This window comes from Ptychodera flava, chromosome 19 (assembly GCF_041260155.1).
Source record: "Ptychodera flava strain L36383 chromosome 19, AS_Pfla_20210202, whole genome shotgun sequence".
NCBI classification, from domain to species: Eukaryota; Metazoa; Hemichordata; class Enteropneusta; family Ptychoderidae; genus Ptychodera; species Ptychodera flava.
In genome coordinates this window covers 4,540,064-4,561,853 of record NC_091946.1, presented here as the reverse complement: position 1 = coordinate 4,561,853, position 21,790 = coordinate 4,540,064, and the positions used below count along the sequence as shown (strand labels likewise).

Sequence of the window (21,790 nt, the reverse complement as noted above, 5' to 3'; positions counted from 1 at the left end):
AGGAGACTCGATCAATGGAAGAATATCGTTCGCCAGCAGTTTTGAAGGTTTGTGTTATGATCAAATTATGCCCTGACACCAGTACGATCTGCCGTTTGGATAAGGTGTACGACTGGATGGTGTTTGATCTGGTTGTCGGTTTAATCCATGGGATACCTTAACATCAAAATAACCAAAATGTTTATGGTATACTTTACTGGTATAGAGAGGTGTGGAAATTACTTTCTGAATGAAAGCAATATCGGATAAAATTGTCTAAGAGTTAAAAGAGATTTATACCCTCTTAACATCAGTCATTACGTTAGTAAGTCATTGCAAAGCCGCCGTGCAGGTGTTTATTCAGCTTGACCCAACTCTCAATATCAACTATCAATATATGTAGACTTGCACATCATTACTGACGTCATAACACTTTGAATATGTCCAACAACTTTGTCTGAACATGTACAGAAATTTTCAAAATCGATAGAGGATGAAAACAGTGAGAACTCTGTGACAACAAAAAACTGATAAAACAAATTTGTCTTAGCTCAATCACTGATATTACTCGATAAGGACGTGTCCAACATGTTTGCCAACACAAAGGTTGAACTAAACAGCTACAACCAAATGACGACTGCAAACTCCTGTAGTTAACACGGTCGACGTTTTTAGAAGGAAAATATATTCTGCGTATGAATTCGGTATTGAGAAACATATTCGATCGTCACGTGACTGACAATATGCAGTCGATATTCTTTCAGAGAATTGACGGTTTGATTTCATTCTCTACATTTTATTCAAATATACTGAAATGATACTGAACAGATTATCAATATTATGAGAGTATTTTAACTTAGACCCCTAAGTTACGAATATCTACTCGATGTACTACAGGAGTGTCGCAATGCTAGCACATTTTAGATACGGAAAATACTACTAGTAGTAAAATCCAATGTGACCGATTTTTCACATATCCAAAAAATCGCTGTCCCTATTCTCAAATTGATGAAATAATAGATGGCCCAATGCATCGTTATAACATTCTCAAATCATTGGACTCGGACTTTGTCGTTTGCAGGTGAACGTTCTGTTCGCTCTTGGCCAGTCTGAGGAGGGAAAGTACATCATTTTTGAAACAGGGTGAACACTGGTTGGCTATGTAGGCTAGTAACGTGGACTGGTCCCCGTCGCTTAGCTTTACCCGGCAGCAGTTACTGTCTGAGGTGGCAACTTTATTTTTGCCGCCCAAGTGAACGCCCTTGCGTCACATGGTTGACTTTGTTTGTAGAAAGCTTCACTTTATCAGTGTCTGCATGAGGTCAACTTTTGATTCATCAACATTCAAACACATACCCAGCCAGTAAATCCATAAGTATTTCTTAAAACGAAGCAGCAGATACTTGGTCCGGTTAAAAGTTAAAACTTGGTTAAAAGGTGAACCCAACCAATATTTTAATCATGGGTCAACACATTATTTGAAATTGAATGAATCTTTCCAAAAAAGGTTACGTTGGTATTGTCGGTTATGTGGTAGCGTGTCGGGGCCGGCAAGGCTGGTATTCCAATGATGAAGGGATGTAAAGACGACTGGAAACAGCGAGTACTATATAATCTAAGATGCTACTTTATTACACTAAGCTCTAAGCTACGTACAAATAGTGATGGTAAGCTGGAGACTGGCTTGAGTACACGTGGGCTGAGAGAGATATACATGCCCTCATAAATAATATGCCTTGCATACGGTAATGTCAACGTACAATAAATTAATGAGTACAAAATTAACGTTATGAATGATAACACTGGTTTTTTTCCATACAATAATAGAGTGTTACACATTTATGATTAATTTTACGATGCAGTTGCTGTCATCAATATTTGCATGATACTCCCCCCCCAAAAAAAAAAAAACAAACAACACCTCTTCTTTCTGAGATTCTCACCAGTAAGATCTCCTTCAAGGGGACGTGCCTCGGCAGAAACGTTTGAAGTTGTCCTTTCATAAACGATGTACATCCAAAACAAAGATGCATGATATCATGTTTTCTATCAACGTAACCGTCGTCGAGGACATTTTAACTTATATTATTTTAAAGGAACGAGCTAAACTGCTAATCATACAGTATTTTTCTTCACCCACAACTTGACAGAGACTTTCAAACAGAGACATTTAAGCCGTTTCCAAGTCAGGAATTTGACACTGGATTTCTTTACTAGGCAGTTGTAGGAAATATTGTTGAAGACAACAAGTGCAATGAAGTGTGGCGTTTTCACAGGTCCCGATTGTTTGAAATATGTGCTTCAACCTGGCTGAAATGGTGGTGAGATATTGTGTTTATCATTCCCCTACCGTGTTGCTACAATTCATTTGTGAGAAAATGCGTCCAGTCGCATTTTGTTTCAATGGCAAGGTCTTTATAACGAAAAAGTTGACTTACCATTATCGCTAAAATAATGATCGATTTTAGTACAATAATTACCAAATCTCAAGTTATCAGATCGCGTCCTATCCTGAACATTCTATTGCCGAAAACGACTCTCTTGTCCTGGCATAGCACACGTTGTAAGACTCCACGTCATGTGTGTCTTTGCATGTGACTCTGTGATGAAACGATAACAAAATGAAACATAATGTGAGTAGAGTTTGAAATTGATCTGATGAAAGCAATGTATTTCCGCTCAGAATAATTACGATGATTTTGTAAATATGAACTTTCATTCGCTTACAAGAATCATCACTTCTATCTATCTGTCTTGTCACTGTCTGGCAAATGGCCACAGGGAAACCATTTTATGTATGTCCTGAAGTCTTGATCCCGTTGAGAAAATTATTGATAAACTATGATCGAGAAGAGTGAATCCTGGTACATGTTTAATTCAACACACCGCTATAGGTATACAAATTCACATAAATATACCCTCGGCATTAAAACGCTGCCTATGTCACTTCAAGGGAAATATAAAAATACCTTTGTCTGCCGCTTCTACATGCCATGTCTTCCCATGATTCTTTCCAGCACCACTAGTAATTTTCTTGACTTGCTTTCTATTTCTTTCGTAATTGTTGTATAATACGAATGAGAACATTGAAAGGGGAGTTTAGAAATTTTAGAACTTTGTACGGTTTACGATCATTGCTACGCGATTTGAGAAACTCTTCACAAATTATGATTGAGGCGGTAATAGTAGTACGAATCTGATCAATCTAGAAGCACCCAGTACGTGGAAGTGTGCTGCGCCCACCAACATGTTCATGTGACTGCTACTACGTTTATTTTTGCAGATATTACTATCGTTACAAAGTTGACGCAAGGGAAATAGAGCAATACATCGAACAACATGGACGCCAGTCTACACAAAATTTGTCGTTTTTTATCGAAGATTAGAACGTATTGTTGCTTACAGATTAACTACCTATAAGCTTATTGTCAACCAGTCATTAGATGAACCAATGCAATCTGCCTACAAGCCAGGACATAGTACTGAAACAGCTCTTTTAAAGGTAACAAATGATATTTTGCTTGCCCTCGATGATAAGTGTGATGTATTCTTGGTCTTACTTGACCTTTCTGCTGCATTTGATACTGTCAACCACACTATTCTATTAGATCGTTTAAGAGACCAATTTGGTCTTTCTGGTTATGAACTTAAGTGGTTTGAGTCATATCTTTCAAATCGAAGTCGATGTGTTCTTATAAATTCCACTCAATCATCATTTCATCCACTTGATACCGGGGTACCTCAGGGATCAGTGTTAGGTCCAATTCTTTTCAACGTTTATACCTCTCCACTTGGTAAATTAGTCGCCAGTCATGGATGTCTTTATAGTTTTTACGCTGATGATTCAACATTGTATATGTCTTTCACCATGGATAATGCCATTAGAATGATTTCAAATCTTGAAAATAGCATTTCAGATGTCAGACTCTGGATGTCTACAAATTTTCTCACTTTAAACGATGACAAAATAGAATTTGTAATTTTCTCCTCGGATAGTCCATCAGATAGAAATATCACAGAAATTTGTGTTGGAGATGCTAAAATTCCTGTTCGCTATCAGGCCAAAAGCCTGCAGGGCGCCATCCTTGACTCTCATCTCACACTGAGAACTCATGTATCAGAGATCTGCCGTACGGCAACCTTTCATCTACGACGCATTGCACGTATTCGTAAATATTTATCAAGGTCTGCCACAGAACAACTTGTCCATGCTTTTATCACATCTCGTATTGATTTCTGTAACTCTCTGTTGTATGGACTTCCCAATAATTTAATCATTCAGATTCAACGTGTTCAAAACATGGCTGCAAGAATTGGAACTCGTTCAAAAATCTCTCTTCATATCACCCCTGTTCTGTATCAGTTGTATTAGTTACCGGTGATACAGCGCATTATATATATTAGATGTTAGTCCTGACTTTTAAGTGTATTCACGGGCTTGCTCCGAGTTATCTTTCAAATATGATCTCACTCTATGTTCCATGTCGTAACTTGAGGTCAGCTGACCAGTTCAGACTTTGTCCGGTGCGATCGCGCACAAAGAAATATGGAGATCGTTCGTTTCAGTGTAGCAGCTCCCATACTCTGGAACATTCTTCCATTATATATTCGGCGTTCTCCTTGCCTGCCAATTTTAAAATAAATGTTAAAATTTTCCTTTTTAAATCTACTTTTTAGACTTTGGTTTTAGATGGTTGTATTTTTTTATTGTTTTTAATTGCTTTTTATGAGATATAAATTTTATCACAGCGTCCTTGATCACTTTTATTGTGGATATTTACGCTTTATAAATAAATTATTATTATTTATTATTATTATCAATTCCGAGACTTATGAAGCTCTGAAGATTTTGGACGTCAGAGATGACGATGTTTGGTTGATTACGTATCCTAAATCAGGTATGGATGGAACAAAATATATCACCGTGTCTTGTAGAGATGTAGTCACATTTGTTTTCAAAAGCAATAATGAAAAAGCTGCCCTTTGTTTGACAGGAAAGTTGTGAAGAGTTTCCTTGTGGTTGAAATTCAAATAAATAGTAAAGGACGTAACTTTTCCATGATCTGTGAAAAGTGTCCCTATGTCTGCATGATATTCTGAAGATTTGCTCAAATCATGTCACAAATTTATCACTTTTTGTTACGGCAATGCATATCAACTACTACTACTGTGATATTCTTCAAGAGCTATCGATGAAAATCCTTCTGGTCATCTTTCTACTGTACTTTCACCGTGGTGTGTGATCGACCGCCCTTCATAGTTTACGATTTCAACCTTAACTTGTGATCGTTTTACCTTGAACTCCACAGATATTCTCACTGTGATCTTGAAATAATATCTGACTACATTGATTGCAGTTGTTGTCGTCGACCTTGAATAAATACAACAAGCGGTGTAGGCATGATATCCTCAACGATTCAAAAATACAATGACGTATTTCAAACAGTTAATACAATATCACACATACAAGCATTCCCTCTGTTCAAACTTTCACTCCTTCCCAGGAACAACATGGACAGCGGAAAAATAAATCGCATTCAACAGGCAATAAGGGGTGTGTATGACAGGCAAGTAGTGAAGATTCCACAAAATATGCATCCACTCAGTTTAAGCAGGCTTTTGTGAATCTATGTATGTGTGTTGTTATTTAAATTATGTGACAAATCACATGTTAATCTGCATCGAAGAAATTCAATTTTTATACAAAATTTACCTTTTTCTGATGCATGAGACCCTTTTAAATGAGTTTCTGTGTAAGAATACTGTTGATTTTGTGTGTGCTCTGATGTCGAGAATGTCCTTTTTTATATCGATGGTTTTTACGGATGTTAATTAGATGTAACTATGTAGTGTTATTTCTTGAGAAGAGCTTTCAAACGAAAATTTGAATGTATGATGCATTTTGTTGAAATCTTGTATAAATTAATTGATCTCATCATATGTTTCAATGAATTTCAGAACTACATCGTCTCCGAATCTCAGCCAGAGTGATATCGTTCGCACTGAAGCATATCGGGCGTCCTACAAACCGTAGTTCCTCGTGATGGCATATGCATTTCGTGTATTTTTATAAGTGGCGTTTGTACTTTAGTGTTTAATGGTCTAAGTTATTCACGTGTCTTGTCTTCATTTGCATAATATTTAAGGCATGTGTGGCCCCGTTCGGGTTTGTTGGGTCTGTTGGGTCCGTTTTGGCTCATTCCTTTGTTAGAATACAGTCATGTGAGGGCGCTATGGAGTTCGCTGCAGGTTGACCTTCCGAGCTGTAAAAATATTGACACAACAAACACCTCGTAAGCAAACTGGCAGCCGTGTACACGAGTGCTGACCTCCCCTGGAGAACCAGATTATGGCAAGATCAGCAGCGAGTTTGATAGGAAGGCTGAAGTACAATTACCTTGGCAACTCTGGTCTGAGAGTTTCAAATATCTGCCTTGGAACATTTACATTCGGAGAGGGTAATGTTAGGCTGTATTGAATTTGCAACGCACATGTATAGTTAGGCAACAACGCACATGTATAGTTAGGCTGTATTGATCGTCCTTCGTGTTATAATTCCACTGAGAGCAGTGGTGCGTACCACTATTGAAGAATGATGGGAAAAATATGTCTGGGTCAAATCAGGTCATAAGACTTAAGACAGCTGTGAACAGATTTTGTATCCACAAAGTACATATAGCTTCTAATCTACAATATGTCAATCTTGCCCTCGTAATTTCTGATACCTAACTCACTCCAAACATGAAAAATTAGAACCAAATGATGAATTTTTTTACAATGTCATCTGTACAGTTGATATTATAGGCTATTCAATTACAGACTTTGTTTTCAAGACTTGGCAGGGCTGGTAAAATTTTGTGATAATTATTGAGTTCATCGTCCAAACTTCAGAACAATCTTTAACTGATAAGAAAAGAAAGCATATTACTCAAAAGTTTCTACAAATACCAGGTATCAAAAGATTCAATGCTATATACCGGTAGTTTAGAAGTTGCCTTGCAATATTTATCATATTCACCCGGCAGTTAAACTAACACATCTAGAACACATCTAGAACAAAATGTAATTTTCGTTCCCTTGTTTCCGCTGTGTCTGTACAGCCTCTGATGAAGGTGGTCCGTGTACGTCCGAAACGTTAGGAAGAATAAACATCTATTGTATAGTAGCAGATGGGTCTTGTCAACAATTTTTCACACCTCACATGTGGGGAGTGAACTGGTCAAAACTGAGTAGTACTACACTGTACCTGTTGCTGAGGTACTTGGTTTATTGTAAATTGTCATGTAGGAATTTTAAACAAGGGGACACTGCGTCCCCACTAGTACCATTTTAGATATGTCATATTGGATGAACCCTCCTCACCATTTTATCACCATGATTTTGTAAAAACTGATATTTATAATTATGTTTTCCATTTAGGACTTTCCTTTCAAATTATTTTTGGTAAAATTTCACCCAAACATTCAACAGAAAGTGAGTGTGAATTTATGAATAGACTCAAGTGAACAAAATGGTTTAAAAATTTGTAATTATCACTGTGACAGTAAATTTTTGAAAAAGTATCTAAAAAATGTCCATATACTTTCAGTTGTGACTGATTTACAACACTTTGATCTGACATTGCCCTATATTCCATATCAATAAGTCTGTGACAGAATTTGCTTGGAGTTGTGACTGTCTAATTGTTACGTGCAGAGAAAACGAACAAAAGGGTGAACTCAGCAGTTTCCGTTTAAACAAAATTTATTACGAAAACAAAACTAATTGCTAAGTCAGGGACAGAGTACAAGCTTTAAAAGTGTACAGACTACTTATCTCAGCTGGGACGGCAAAGCTCCAGTCTCAGAGTTGTAACAGTCAGTCGGATGAATGAACAGTCCTTTGGCTTGCAGGCTTGAAGCTGCACAAAGTCCACAGTATAAATCCAGCGTTGACAGTGAAGGTCTTGAAAAGTCTTGAGAATGACTACTGCTGGAGTTTAGTAACACACAAGAGACACGATCCCAAAAGTCTGACTGGAAGCTGAGCACGTCCCTTTTATAAAGGCATATAAGAACAATCTAGAACTTTTATTGACATGCTAATTACTGTTCTAAAATTATCTCCCTTACACAACTAATCAACTTTCCAGAACATTCCAAACATGACTAATTGAATTCAAGGTTGTGAGGTCATCAAGGGCAGTGACCTTGAGAATGTTCTAGACTAATTGAACTCAGGTCATGATGAGTGTGGGGGAATGACCTACATAACACTAATCACAAAATACAAACATCGTCACCAATACTACTTTGAAATATTGTACTAAATGAAAGTTGTTATAATAACTCTGTCGCGCGGCTTCATAAATTTTCAAAATATTTTCCATTGCAGAGAAATAGACATGGCAGGTACATTATTAGCATCCACCATGTTAGTGGATTCAGGCAAACAACCATCATGTGACATCAAAGATCATAGGATTGGACATTGTAACTGTGGGTTCTGCTGCTTTCACTGCAACTGTGAAAGCTTTGCTTGGTAAGTATATAACCATGATGCAACATTTAAAATACATGATAGGATATACTCTTGCACTGGTTTGGTTGTCTCTGGACTGCTTGTTATAACCACTATTTCAGTAAGTTCAGAATTAAAATGCTAGTCTCACTTTGATCTTTTACACTGTCCAAATAATTCCATATCATCAATATTTGGCTTGATGGCTAAATATTGACATGACATCCTTTTCGTTTCATTATTGCAGATTTTTATCTGTCATTTTAATTCTTATAGACAGACAAGATGGCATTCAAAAGTATTATTATACTACTGTCACAGTAGTATAATAATACTTTTGAATGCCATCTTTCCTCCTTATTCACTTCCACCCAATATTCTTTGAAGAGTGCCAGGTCAACCAGTAACATCACTGAAATCTGACAAGGATAAAACAAGTTGTAATAATGAAAGAATGGTTCAACTTTTTGAAGCAGACTGCACAGATACAATGTATGATGATATTTCAGCAGTGTATTTTGCGTTTGACTCACATAACTAGCCTTTGCACCACTTACATGTAATTAGTTGCAGGATTAGACTTGCATTAATACTTGTCCAGGGACCTCTCTAACACTGAATGCATCTGCACATCAGAGATTACATGTTTATTACCATTCCAAAGGATGGTTGTACTGCATAATCAGCTTTCATCTTTGATGTGCATGAAAATGTTTTATTTGACACAAGTTGATTTGTCTATCAAAATGTTCACGTGAAACAGATGAGAGAGGATTCCCATGCACTGTTAAGACATTATAACAAGCAAAACTACTCTGTGCAAAACCATACAAATTCTTTTATGTTAGACTGTTTCTCTCTACACCTAAGACTTTCTCTCTAACATGTAATTTCCACAGCCTGGATGGATATAAGGACTCACAGTGAACATCTACACAGATACTGCAAGTGATAACACTGATACCATGTAATTTCCACAGCCTGGATAGATGGAATGACTCACAGTGTACATCTACACAGATACTGCAAGTGATAACACTGATACCATGTAATTTCCACAGCCTGGATGGATGGAAGGACTCACAGTGTACATCTACACAGATACTGCAAGTGATAACACTGATACCATGTAATTTCAATAAACAATGTGACATCAATTCTGATATGCATAGAAAGTGTTCCGATCGAGAATTACATCGGGTTGAGACATAGGTTGTCATCGATAAACTTGACGATGGCACTGGCAGTGCCTCTACACTGCAAGTATACAGCTATACAGTACTGGTACTGCGGTAATTGTAATGCAACTTGTAAGGTAGGCCCGTGAGCTTGAGGTAGGCAAGGTTTGTTGATCGCCTGTTTTAATACCACGAGCATATGAATTTTGATTGTGTAACATGTAGAATATTTCAGTTCTCAGGGTTTTACATCACTTTTAACTTTTGAGAGTCCCTGGGACTCCTGGTGTTAGAAAATGGGAGTCCTACATCAAAATATGGGGGTCCCAATTTATTTCACAAAATGTTTTATAGTTTATCAATGCCATGGTCTTCACTGTGTTCAATTAGTATTAATAGCGCTGATCGCAAATGACGTCACTGTTCTCTCTCATTAATATGCATAAATAAACATTTGTCCGCATTTTCCGCATAAACGACGAAAATAAAACCTGCGAGTGTTAGAAAGGCTATTTAGCGTCACACTTATTCGTATGAATTGATGACTGAAACTACAAGCTGCGACAACAGCCGCGCATACAACGACAAAATTTGTCCGAATTTCAGCTTATTTGTCCGAAAGTCGCGCGCGTGCGGCTATATTTAGTAACAAACCCGAAATCGCGATCAACGCTATTTGCATACACAGAGACAACAAGGTTCCATATTGTACATGGAGGGGTAACTATTGTGCAACACATGCACACAACTATAGGGCATATTCAACTGACTCTGTATAGTTTGAACCGCCTGTATAACTATAATGAAGAGTTGAAGACAAAAACACATTTCACTAACCTTTTTATCGATTAATTTTGGTGTTTGACCCAACTTACATTAGTTTAATTCACGTACGCGTGTGTAACTATCTGTGGCTTATCGAGTCACGGACTCGTACTACCATACATACTAGTCAATCCGTTCGCCAAGTTTGATCACATTTTTTGACAAGCACGCCACAAAATCCGCCACAAAATGGAAAGAAACCACTAAGTATCGAGAAAAAAGTTTCATGTCCGGTTTATTTCAGTTAAAAAAATGCGTAACACGTAGGAAATGTCTCGCAATGTCAACAGTTCAGAACAACTACATTTCATTTACAAACCGGGTCGACTGTTATGGCCGTCTCGCTTCAGGACGGCCGGAGGTCAAATATCAACAGTTTAAAGGGCTTTCTGGCAGTCAAACGCTTGAAAATTCACAAAATACACTTCAATTTAACCGAATCCTTACAAATTTCTCAATCTTGCATGTTTTGGACTTCGAAAACCTTAACCTCGGGTTCCATGTCGAGAGTTAGGCATCACACAGTGCCGCCATCTTGGCCGCCGATACGTTCGAAGTTCACTATCGCGATCGATTTGGTCACCAAATCGCGTCATTTTTCCATAAAATATTCTCAAAAAAACTGTAAAATCTATCATTTCTATCACCCAGAGGGCAGTAGCTTGGCATAATATAGTTGTCTTCCGTGTCTACGGCATGGTAAAGCTTTCAAAACGTACGTACGTGTTTCGTTCAATGCACTGTGCCGTATCCGCGTACGGGTGAAACTGCAGACCTGATTAAATATTCATGAAAACCGCTGACCTCTTTTGAAGAAAGTTCGCATAAATTACTGGAATTTTCGATTGTTAGGCTGCATGATGTCATTATTTTAGTCCTTATATGGTACTAAACTGGGTTCAAAGGGTCAGGAATACCCTCCTTCTGGCTGAGTTCGGCAATGCATAGCTAAGTTAGGCATAAGCATAGAACGCAATCACTGTCGGTTTATATACCGACGTGGCGCTGAGAGCGAGAATGCCGTGTCGGTTTATAAACCGACGCGGCACTTTAAGGGTTAAAGTACGGGGTCGGTAAGGTTTACTGGGATGTGTTTTACGTGTTCAGCAGCTTCGCAAGGTGTACACCAGCAACAGATATTGCTGCGTCCCAAGGGACGCGTGGTTTAGTTTTTGAGGGGTCCTGCGTCCGGTTTTATGCGTAAAGGACGCAGAAATGCGCGTCATGTAAAACCCTGAGTTCTAAATTTTTTAATAAAGCGTCGTTGAATGTACTGAAATGCTTTGTATGCAGTTTATTCTGTTGTAATGATGTATGTACAGTTGAGAAAGATTTTGAAAAATTTGAGTAGGCCTAAGCAATGCTTGCACAATGTTCTACTCTCTATTTCGACCTGAATACCACTCATGATCGGTCATTGAATGATTGATTTTTCCAGCGTGAGATATCCTATGCAAAGGTCCATCGATACCATGGTGCTCAGTGAAGTTGCCACCAAATTACATCAAACGGATGTTGTTGTGATATGCAATATTGTGATACTCATCATGAAGTGCAGCCCTCGCCTGTGCTACACCATGAACATCGGTCAATTTTAAAGTCTAAAAATTGATTGACATGTTAACATACTTACATTTTCATTTTCAACACTTTTGCAAGATCTCCATGCCTCACTAATTTCTTGTTCTTTGTCTTAGCTACATCTTATACGTAATTTATTCCATCTACATCTTGTCTGCCTTTCATCTACATTTTATCTACTCTCTAAACTATGACCTGATGATTAATATGCACAAAAGTAGACAAAGCAATAGATCTACATCTTGTCTACATGTCATCTACCTGAGATCTACATTTCATCTAATTTTTCATCCACATTTTGTCTACATTTCATCTACTCTCTGAACTATGACCTCATTAGTATGCACAAAAGTAGATGAAGCAGTTCGTCTACTGCCCAATTAAATAAAGTCTACTGTAGATCTAATGTGGACTAGATGTAGATCTCAATTTTCCGTAAGGGCTGCAAGTGACAACACTGACACCATGTAATTTCCACAGCCTGGATGGATGAAAGGACTCACAGTGTACATCTACACAGATACTGCAAGTGACAACACTGACACCATGTAATTTCCACAGCCTGGATGGATGGAAGGACTCATAGTGAACATCTACACAGATACTGCAAGTGATAACACTGATACCATGTAATTTCCACAGCCTGGATGGATGGAAGTACTCACAGTGTACATCTACACAGATACTGCAAGTGATAACACTGATACCATGTAATTTCCACAGCCTGGATGGATGAAAGGACTCACAGTGTACATCTACACAGATACTGCAAGTGACAACACTGACACCATGTAATTTCCACAGCCTGGATGGATCGAAGGACTCACAGTGAACATCTACACAGATACTGCAAGTGATAACACTGTTACCATGTAATTTCCACAGCCTGGATGGATGGAAGTACTCACAGTGTATATCTACACAGATACTGCAAGTGATAACACTGACACCATGTAATTTCCACAGCTGGATGGATGGAAGGACTCACAGTGAACATCTACATAGATACTGCAAGTGATAACACTGATACCATGTAATTTCCACAGCCTGGATGGATGGAAGTACTCACAGTGTACATCTACACAGATACTGCAAGTGATAACACTGACACCATGTAATTTCTACAGCCTGGATAGATGGAAGGACTCACAGTGTACATCTACACAGATACTGCAAGTGACAACACTGACACCATGTAATTTCCACAGCCTGGATGGATGGAAGGACTCACAGTGAACATCTACACAGATACTGCAAGTGATAACACTGATACCATGTAATTTCCACAGCCTGGATGGATGATAGGACTCACAGTGTACATCTACACAGATACTGCAAGTGATAACACTGATACCATGTAATTTCCACAGCCTGGATGGATGGAAGGACTCACAGTGTACATCTACACAGATACTGCAAGTGATAACACTGATACCATGTAATTTCAATAAACAATGTGACATCAATTCTGATATGCATAGAAAGTGTTCCGATCGAGAATTACATCGGGTTGAGACATAGGTTGTCATCGATAACTTGACGATGGCACTGGCAGTGCCTCTACACTGCAAGTATACAGCTATACAGTACTGGTACTGCGGTAATTGTAAAGCAACTTGTAAGGTAGGCCCGTGAGCTTGAGGTAGGCAAGGTTTGTTGATCGCCTGTTTTAATACCACGAGCATATGAATTTTGATTGTGTAACATGTAGAATATTTCAGTTCTCAGGGTTTTACATCACTTTTAACTTTTGAGAGTCCCTGGGACTCCTGGTGTTAGAAAATGGGAGTCCTACATCAAAATATGGGGGTCCCAATTTATTTCACAAAATGTTTTATAGTTTATCAATGCCATGGTCTTCACTGTGTTCAATTAGTATTAATAGCGCTGATCGCAAATGACGTCACTGTTCTCTCTCATTAATATGCATAAATAAACATTTGTCCGCATTTTCCGCATAAACGACGAAAATAAAACCTGCGAGTGTTAGAAAGGCTATTTAGCGTCACACTTATTCGTATGAATTGATGACTGAGACTACAAGCTGCAACAACAGCCGCGCATACAACGACAAAATTTGTCCGAATTTCAGCTTATTTGTCCGAAAGTCGCGCGCGTGCGGCTATATTTAGTAACAAACCCGAAATCGCGATCAACGCTATTTGCATACACAGAGACAACAAGGTTCCATATTGTACATGGAGGGGTAACTATTGTGCAACACATGCACACAACTATAGGGCATATTCAACTGACTCTGTATAGTTTGAACCGCCTGTATAACTATAATGAAGAGTTGAAGACAAAAACACATTTCACTAACCTTTTTATCGATTAATTTTGGTGTTTGACCCAACTTACATTAGTTTAATTCACGTACGCGTGTGTAACTATCTGTGGCTTATCGAGTCACGGACTCGTACTACCATACATACTAGTCAATCCGTTCGCCAAGTTTGATCACATTTTTTGACAAGCACGCCACAAAATCCGCCACAAAATGGAAAGAAACCACTAAGTATCGAGAAAAAAGTTTCATGTCCGGTTTATTTCAGTTAAAAAAATGCGTAACACGTAGGAAATGTCTCGCAATGTCAACAGTTCAGAACAACTACATTTCATTTACAAACCGGGTCGACTGTTATGGCCGTCTCGCTTCAGGACGGCCGGAGGTCAAATATCAACAGTTTAAAGGGGCTTTCTGGCAGTCAAACGCTTGAAAATTCACAAAATACACTTCAATTTAACCGAATCCTTACAAATTTCTCAATCTTGCATGTTTTGGACTTCGAAAACCTTAACCTCGGGTTCCATGTCGAGAGTTAGGCATCACACAGTGCCGCCATCTTGGCCGCCGATACGTTCGAAGTTCACTATCGCGATCGATTTGGTCACCAAATCGCGTCATTTTTCCATAAAATATTCTCAAAAAAACTGTAAAATCTATCATTTCTATCACCCAGAGGGCAGTAGCTTGGCATAATATAGTTGTCTTCCGTGTCTACGGCATGGTAAAGCTTTCAAAACGTACGTACGTGTTTCGTTCAATGCACTGTGCCGTATCCGCGTACGGGTGAAACTGCAGACCTGATTAAATATTCATGAAAACCGCTGACCTCTTTTGAAGAAAGTTCGCATAAATTACTGGAATTTTCGATTGTTAGGCTGCATGATGTCATTATTTTAGTCCTTATATGGTACTAAACTGGGTTCAAAGGGTCAGGAATACCCTCCTTCTGGCTGAGTTCGGCAATGCATAGCTAAGTTAGGCATAAGCATAGAACGCAATCACTGTCGGTTTATATACCGACGTGGCGCTGAGAGCGAGAATGCCGTGTCGGTTTATAAACCGACGCGGCACTTTAAGGGTTAAAGTACGGGGTCGGTAAGGTTTACTGGGATGTGTTTTACGTGTTCAGCAGCTTCGCAAGGTGTACACCAGCAACAGATATTGCTGCGTCCCAAGGGACGCGTGGTTTAGTTTTTGAGGGGTCCTGCGTCCGGTTTTATGCGTAAAGGACGCAGAAATGCGCGTCATGTAAAACCCTGAGTTCTAAATTTTTTAATAAAGCGTCGTTGAATGTACTGAAATGCTTTGTATGCAGTTTATTCTGTTAATCATGTAATGATGTATGTACAGTTGAGAAAGATTTTGAAAAATTTGAGTAGGCCTAAGCAATGCTTGCACAATGTTCTACTCTCTATTTCGACCTGAATACCACTCATGATCGGTCATTGAATGATTGATTTTTCCAGCGTGAGATATCCTATGCAAAGGTCCATCGATACCATGGTGCTCAGTGAAGTTGCCACCAAATTACATCAAACGGATGTTGTTGTGATATGCAATATTGTGATACTCATCATGAAGTGCAGCCCTCGCCTGTGCTACACCATGAACATCGGTCAATTTTAAAGTCTAAAAATTGATTGACATGTTAACATACTTACATTTTCATTTTCAACACTTTTGCAAGATCTCCATGCCTCACTAATTTCTTGTTCTTTGTCTTAGCTACATCTTATACGTAATTTATTCCATCTACATCTTGTCTGCCTTTCATCTACATTTTATCTACTCTCTAAACTATGACCTGATGATTAATATGCACAAAAGTAGACAAAGCAATAGATCTACATCTTGTCTACATGTCATCTACCTGAGATCTACATTTCATCTAATTTTTCATCCACATTTTGTCTACATTTCATCTACTCTCTGAACTATGACCTCATTAGTATGCACAAAAGTAGATGAAGCAGTTCGTCTACTGCCCAATTAAATAAAGTCTACTGTAGATCTAATGTGGACTAGATGTAGATCTCAATTTTCGTAAGGGCTGCAAGTGACAACACTGACACCATGTAATTTCCACAGCCTGGATGGATGAAAGGACTCACAGTGTACATCTACACAGATACTGCAAGTGACAACACTGACACCATGTAATTTCCACAGCCTGGATGGATGGAAGGACTCATAGTGAACATCTACACAGATACTGCAAGTGATAACACTGATACCATGTAATTTCCACAGCCTGGATGGATGGAAGTACTCACAGTGTACATCTACACAGATACTGCAAGTGATAACACTGATACCATGTAATTTCCACAGCCTGGATAGATGGAAGGACTCACAGTGTACATCTACACAGATACTGCAAGTGATAACACTGACACCATGTAATTTCCACAGCCTGGATGGATGAAAGGACTCACAGTGTACATCTACACAGATACTGCAAGTGACAACACTGACACCATGTAATTTCCACAGCCTGGATGGATGGAAGGACTCACAGTGAACATCTACACAAATACTGCAAGTGATAACTCTGATACCATTCCACAGCCTGGATGGATGATAGGACTCACAGTGTACATCTACACAGATACTGCAAGTGATAACACTGATACCATGTAATTTCCACAGCCTGGATGGATGGAAGGACTCACAGTGTACATCTACACAGATACTGCAAGTGATAACACTGATACCATGTAATTTCCACAGCCTGGATGGATGATGGGACTCACAGTGTACATCTATACACAGATACTGCTAGTGATAACACTGATACCATGTAATTTCCACAGCCTGGATAGATGTAAGGACTCACAGTTCACATCTACACAGATACTGCAAGTGACAACACTGACACCATGAAATTTCCACAGCCTGAATAGATGTAAGGACTCACAGTGTACATCTACACAGATACTGCAAGTGATAATACTGATACCATGTAATTTCCACAGCCTGGATGGATGGAAGTACTCACAGTGTACATCTACACAGATACTGCAAGTGATAACACTGATACCATGTAATTTCCACAGCCTGGATAGATGGAAGGACTCACAGTGTACATCTACACAGATACTGCAAGTGACAACACTGACACCATGTAATTTCCACAGCCTGGATGGATGAAAGGACTCACAGTGTACATCTACACAGATACTGCAAGTGACAACACTGACACCATGTAATTTCCACAGCCTGGATGGATCGAAGGACTCACAGTGAACATCTACACAGATACTGCAAGTGATAACACTGTTACCATGTAATTTCCACAGCCTGGATGGATGGAAGTACTCACAGTGTATATCTACACAGATACTGCAAGTGATAACACTGACACCATGTAATTTCCACAGCCTGGATGGATGGAAGGACTCACAGTGAACATCTACATAGATACTGCAAGTGATAACACTGATACCATGTAATTTCCACAGCCTGGATGGATGGAAGTACTCACAGTGTACATCTACACAGATACTGCAAGTGATAACACTGACACCATGTAATTTCTACAGCCTGGATAGATGGAAGGACTCACAGTGTACATCTACACAGATACTGCAAGTGACAACACTGACACCATGTAATTTCCACAGCCTGGATGGATGGAAGGACTCACAGTGAACATCTACACAGATACTGCAAGTGATAACACTGATACCATGTAATTTCCACAGCCTGGATGGATGATAGGACTCACAGTGTACATCTACACAGATACTGCAAGTGATAACACTGATACCATGTAATTTCCACAGCCTGGATGGATGGAAGGACTCACAGTGTACATCTACACAGATACTGCAAGTGATAACACTGATACCATGTAATTTCCACAGCCTGGATGGATGATGGGACTCACAGTGTACATCTACACAGATACTGCAAGTGATAACACTGATACCATGTAATTTCCACAGCCTGGATGGATGGAAGGACTCACAGTGTACATCTACACAGATACTGCAAGTGATAACACTGATACCATGTAATTTCCACAGCCTGGATAGATGTAAGGACTCACTGTACATCTACACAGATACTGCAAGTGACAACACTGACACCATGTAATTTCACAGCCTGGATAGATGTAAGGACTCACAGTGAACATCTACACAGATACTGCAAGTGATAACACTGATACCATGTAATTTCCACAGCCTGGATGGATGGAAGGACTCACAGTGTACATCTACACAGATACTGCAAGTGATAACACTGATACCATGTAATTTCCACAGCCTGGATGGATGGAAGGACTCACAGTGCATATCTACACAGATACTGCAAGTGACAACACTGATACCATGTAATTTCCACAGCCTGGATGGATGAAAGGACTCACAGTGCATATCTACACAGATACTGGAAGTGATAACACTGACACCATGTAATTTCCACAGCCTGGATAGATGTAAGGACTCACAGTGTACATCTACACAGATACTGCAAGTAATAACACTGATACCATGTAATTTCCACAGCCTGGATGGATGATAGGACTCACAGTGTACATCTACACAGATACTGCAAGTGACAACACTGACACCATGTAATTTCCACAGCCTGGATGGATGGAAGGACTCACAGTGTACATCTACACAGATACTGCAAGTGATAACACTGAAACCATGTAATTTCCACAGCCTGGATGGATGGAAGGACTCACAGTGCATATCTTATGTACAAATGTACAAATCTTGTTTATTTCAACTTCCCCAGACAAACTGTCTGCATGGGACAAACAATGTTGTCGACTTTGCCAGCTGGATACAGCTGAAACTAATTAATGTGAGCAGTTTTATTGCAGTTCACTGCAGTAGCTTAGTAATCTAGGAATTCCCTTGTGTGTTCTATCCAGACACTCAAATGAGTCGGTTCTTTTTATCTACAATGTTATCTACAAAACTTGTGTGCCACGTACAAAAAAGTAAACGTAATGTATATGAGACTGTCCAACCATCCTGTTTTGTGCTGTAATTTCCACAGCCTGGATGGATGATAGGACTCACAGTGTACATCTACACAGATACTGCAAGTGACAACACTGATACCATGTAATTTCCACAGCCTGGATAGATGTAAGGACTCACAGTGCACATCTACACAGATACTGCAAGTGATAACACTGATACCATGTAATTTCCACAGCCTGGATGGATGATAGGACTCACAGTGTACATCTACACAGATACTGCAAGTGACAACACTGACACCATGTAATTTCCACAGCCTGGATAGATGTAAGGACTTACAGTGCACATCTACACAGATACTGCAAGTGTTAACACTGATACATTTCCACAGCCTGGATGGATGGAAGGAATCACAGTGCACACACTGCACCAATGGTAAGGTTCATGACCTCTCACCTTTGACATAAAAAATCAAGATGGATTAGTTTATATAACTACGATGATGAATGTGTAAAGTGTATTGTCATCAGGACATCATTCTTTAAATGGATCTTCAGGACTGGAAATGTCTGGCATAATATGTCTAGACTTGTGACAAGATACAAATTTGCCCTTTTAAACCCTCCTGCTACGCCTGTCTGTTTCTCATCTAAGTGAACAGCTGTATCAGCCAAAACCTGCAATTCCTTTTATCTTTTGGTAGTACTTGGCGAGGTATGTAAATATTGATATGAATTGTGTGAAGTTTCTCTGTTTTCAGGGCCTTCATATATTGAATCTTTCTTAAAAATGCAACATTGACTGCCACATTGTATGTAAACAGAGACAGAGCAAGAAATTCTACTTGAACTCAAGTTACACTGTACACTTGACCTTGGATAATAATCCCTACTGAGACATTGCACTGATTGTATGTAAACAGAGACAGAGCAAGAAATTCTACTTGACCTCAAGTTACACTGTACACTTGACCTTGGATAATAAACCCTACCCTGCTTTCCTGGTGACCATCATAACGTGCCATTACATTGTCAACCATGGTCGATGATGTTTTGACCATCAGTGACAATGACTGCTGACCGTCATCCAAACTGACAATGTTTTGACAATCATCAACCGACGTTTACTCAACATGGTCTTCACATGGTCAAGAAAAAAATAATGACAATGAAACATGGTCATATTATGGTCATCACATTGACAATGATTTGATGATGACTGACTGTCATATGGTCACTGTCAAAACATGGTCATTAGATGGTCAAGGAAAAGATTGTGACCATGAAACACTGTCATATCATCATCACCACATTGTAAATGATTTGACCATGTTTGATGGTCACAATCTGTCATGATAGATACACAGTCAAAACACTGTCATTACATGGTCATGGAAAAAATTGTGACCATGAAGCACAGCCATATCATCATCACCTCATTTGACCATGTTTGATGGTCACTTTTTTTTTTTTTGACCATGGAATGAACATGTTTTGACAATGATCATCTTTGACAATCAATGATTGTTTAAACGCGGTCAGAACTGGTCAAGGAAAAAATTGACCATGTGATAAACATATTTATCTCATTGTCCTACTGATTAAGATAGATTTGACCATATTTGATGGTCAAGACCATCTAATGACCATGTTTATACGATCATTTGTAGTTGAAAATCAGTTATTGTAAATTTGTTTGCTGTCATTGTAAATCTGATAGTCTGAAATATTAAAACTATTGACCATGAGTCATAACACATTCACCTCAGCATCATGCAATTACATCACACTCTTTGTTGAATATTACCATTACTGACAGAGCATTAATTATTGAGTCATAGTAATTGTAGACTAAAATTTACGACAAGTTACCATGAAGCAGAGACATATCATCTCCATAACATCTTCAATGATACTGATTGATTAGCTGTAGACTACTGTCAATCATTATCTTATTAACTGTAGATTGCTGATGAAAAAAAGAGACTGTATAACATAAATAAAACCAAACAGACAAGGATTTTACCATTATTTACTTTTATTTTACAATTATTTTTGACAAAACTGATTATACATTACGGTAAAAAAAATGTTGACAAAGAAAGACTGATGTAACAGAGCAAGACCTATTCACTGTTAACAAATTTTGACTACCTCAGCCAAATTATAGCAAGACCTTGTCAACCACAAACAGGGCTCCCGCTACGTCACCAAAATGATTAGCCAACTCATTAGCCAAATCAAAAATCTTTTAGCCATTTTGAGTAACTTTTAGCCAGTTTGATCTCAAGTGTGGCAACAGCTTTCTCGTCATTCAGGAGTCCCTAATTTTACAAATCAAGATGTTTTGTATGATGTTCATGATGGTTTTTACATTAACGAAATATGTGTTTAGTTTTTGCATTTATAATCTGTGTTTTTATGACATTTCAGGGATAGAAATCCTTTCTCATTTTTGGTGGTAAACTTTAAACACCAGAAATAAAATTAGGTAGC

The 21,790-nt window shown here is 38.7% G+C and overlaps 1 protein-coding gene across 1 annotated transcript in view; it reads left to right on the top strand.

Annotated features, from left to right (window-relative positions):
• The first annotated feature begins 6,225 nt into the window (after positions 1 to 6,225).
• Positions 6,226 to 21,790, top strand: part of LOC139118431 (1-deoxyxylulose-5-phosphate synthase YajO-like) — a 388,145-nt gene continuing 372,580 nt past the window's right edge. Inside the window, exon 1 of the mRNA XM_070681728.1 lies at positions 6,226 to 6,442. Within this exon, the coding sequence (XP_070537829.1) occupies positions 6,329 to 6,442 (114 nt within the window). The 5' untranslated portion in view covers positions 6,226 to 6,328. The remainder of the gene's footprint in view (positions 6,443 to 21,790) is intronic.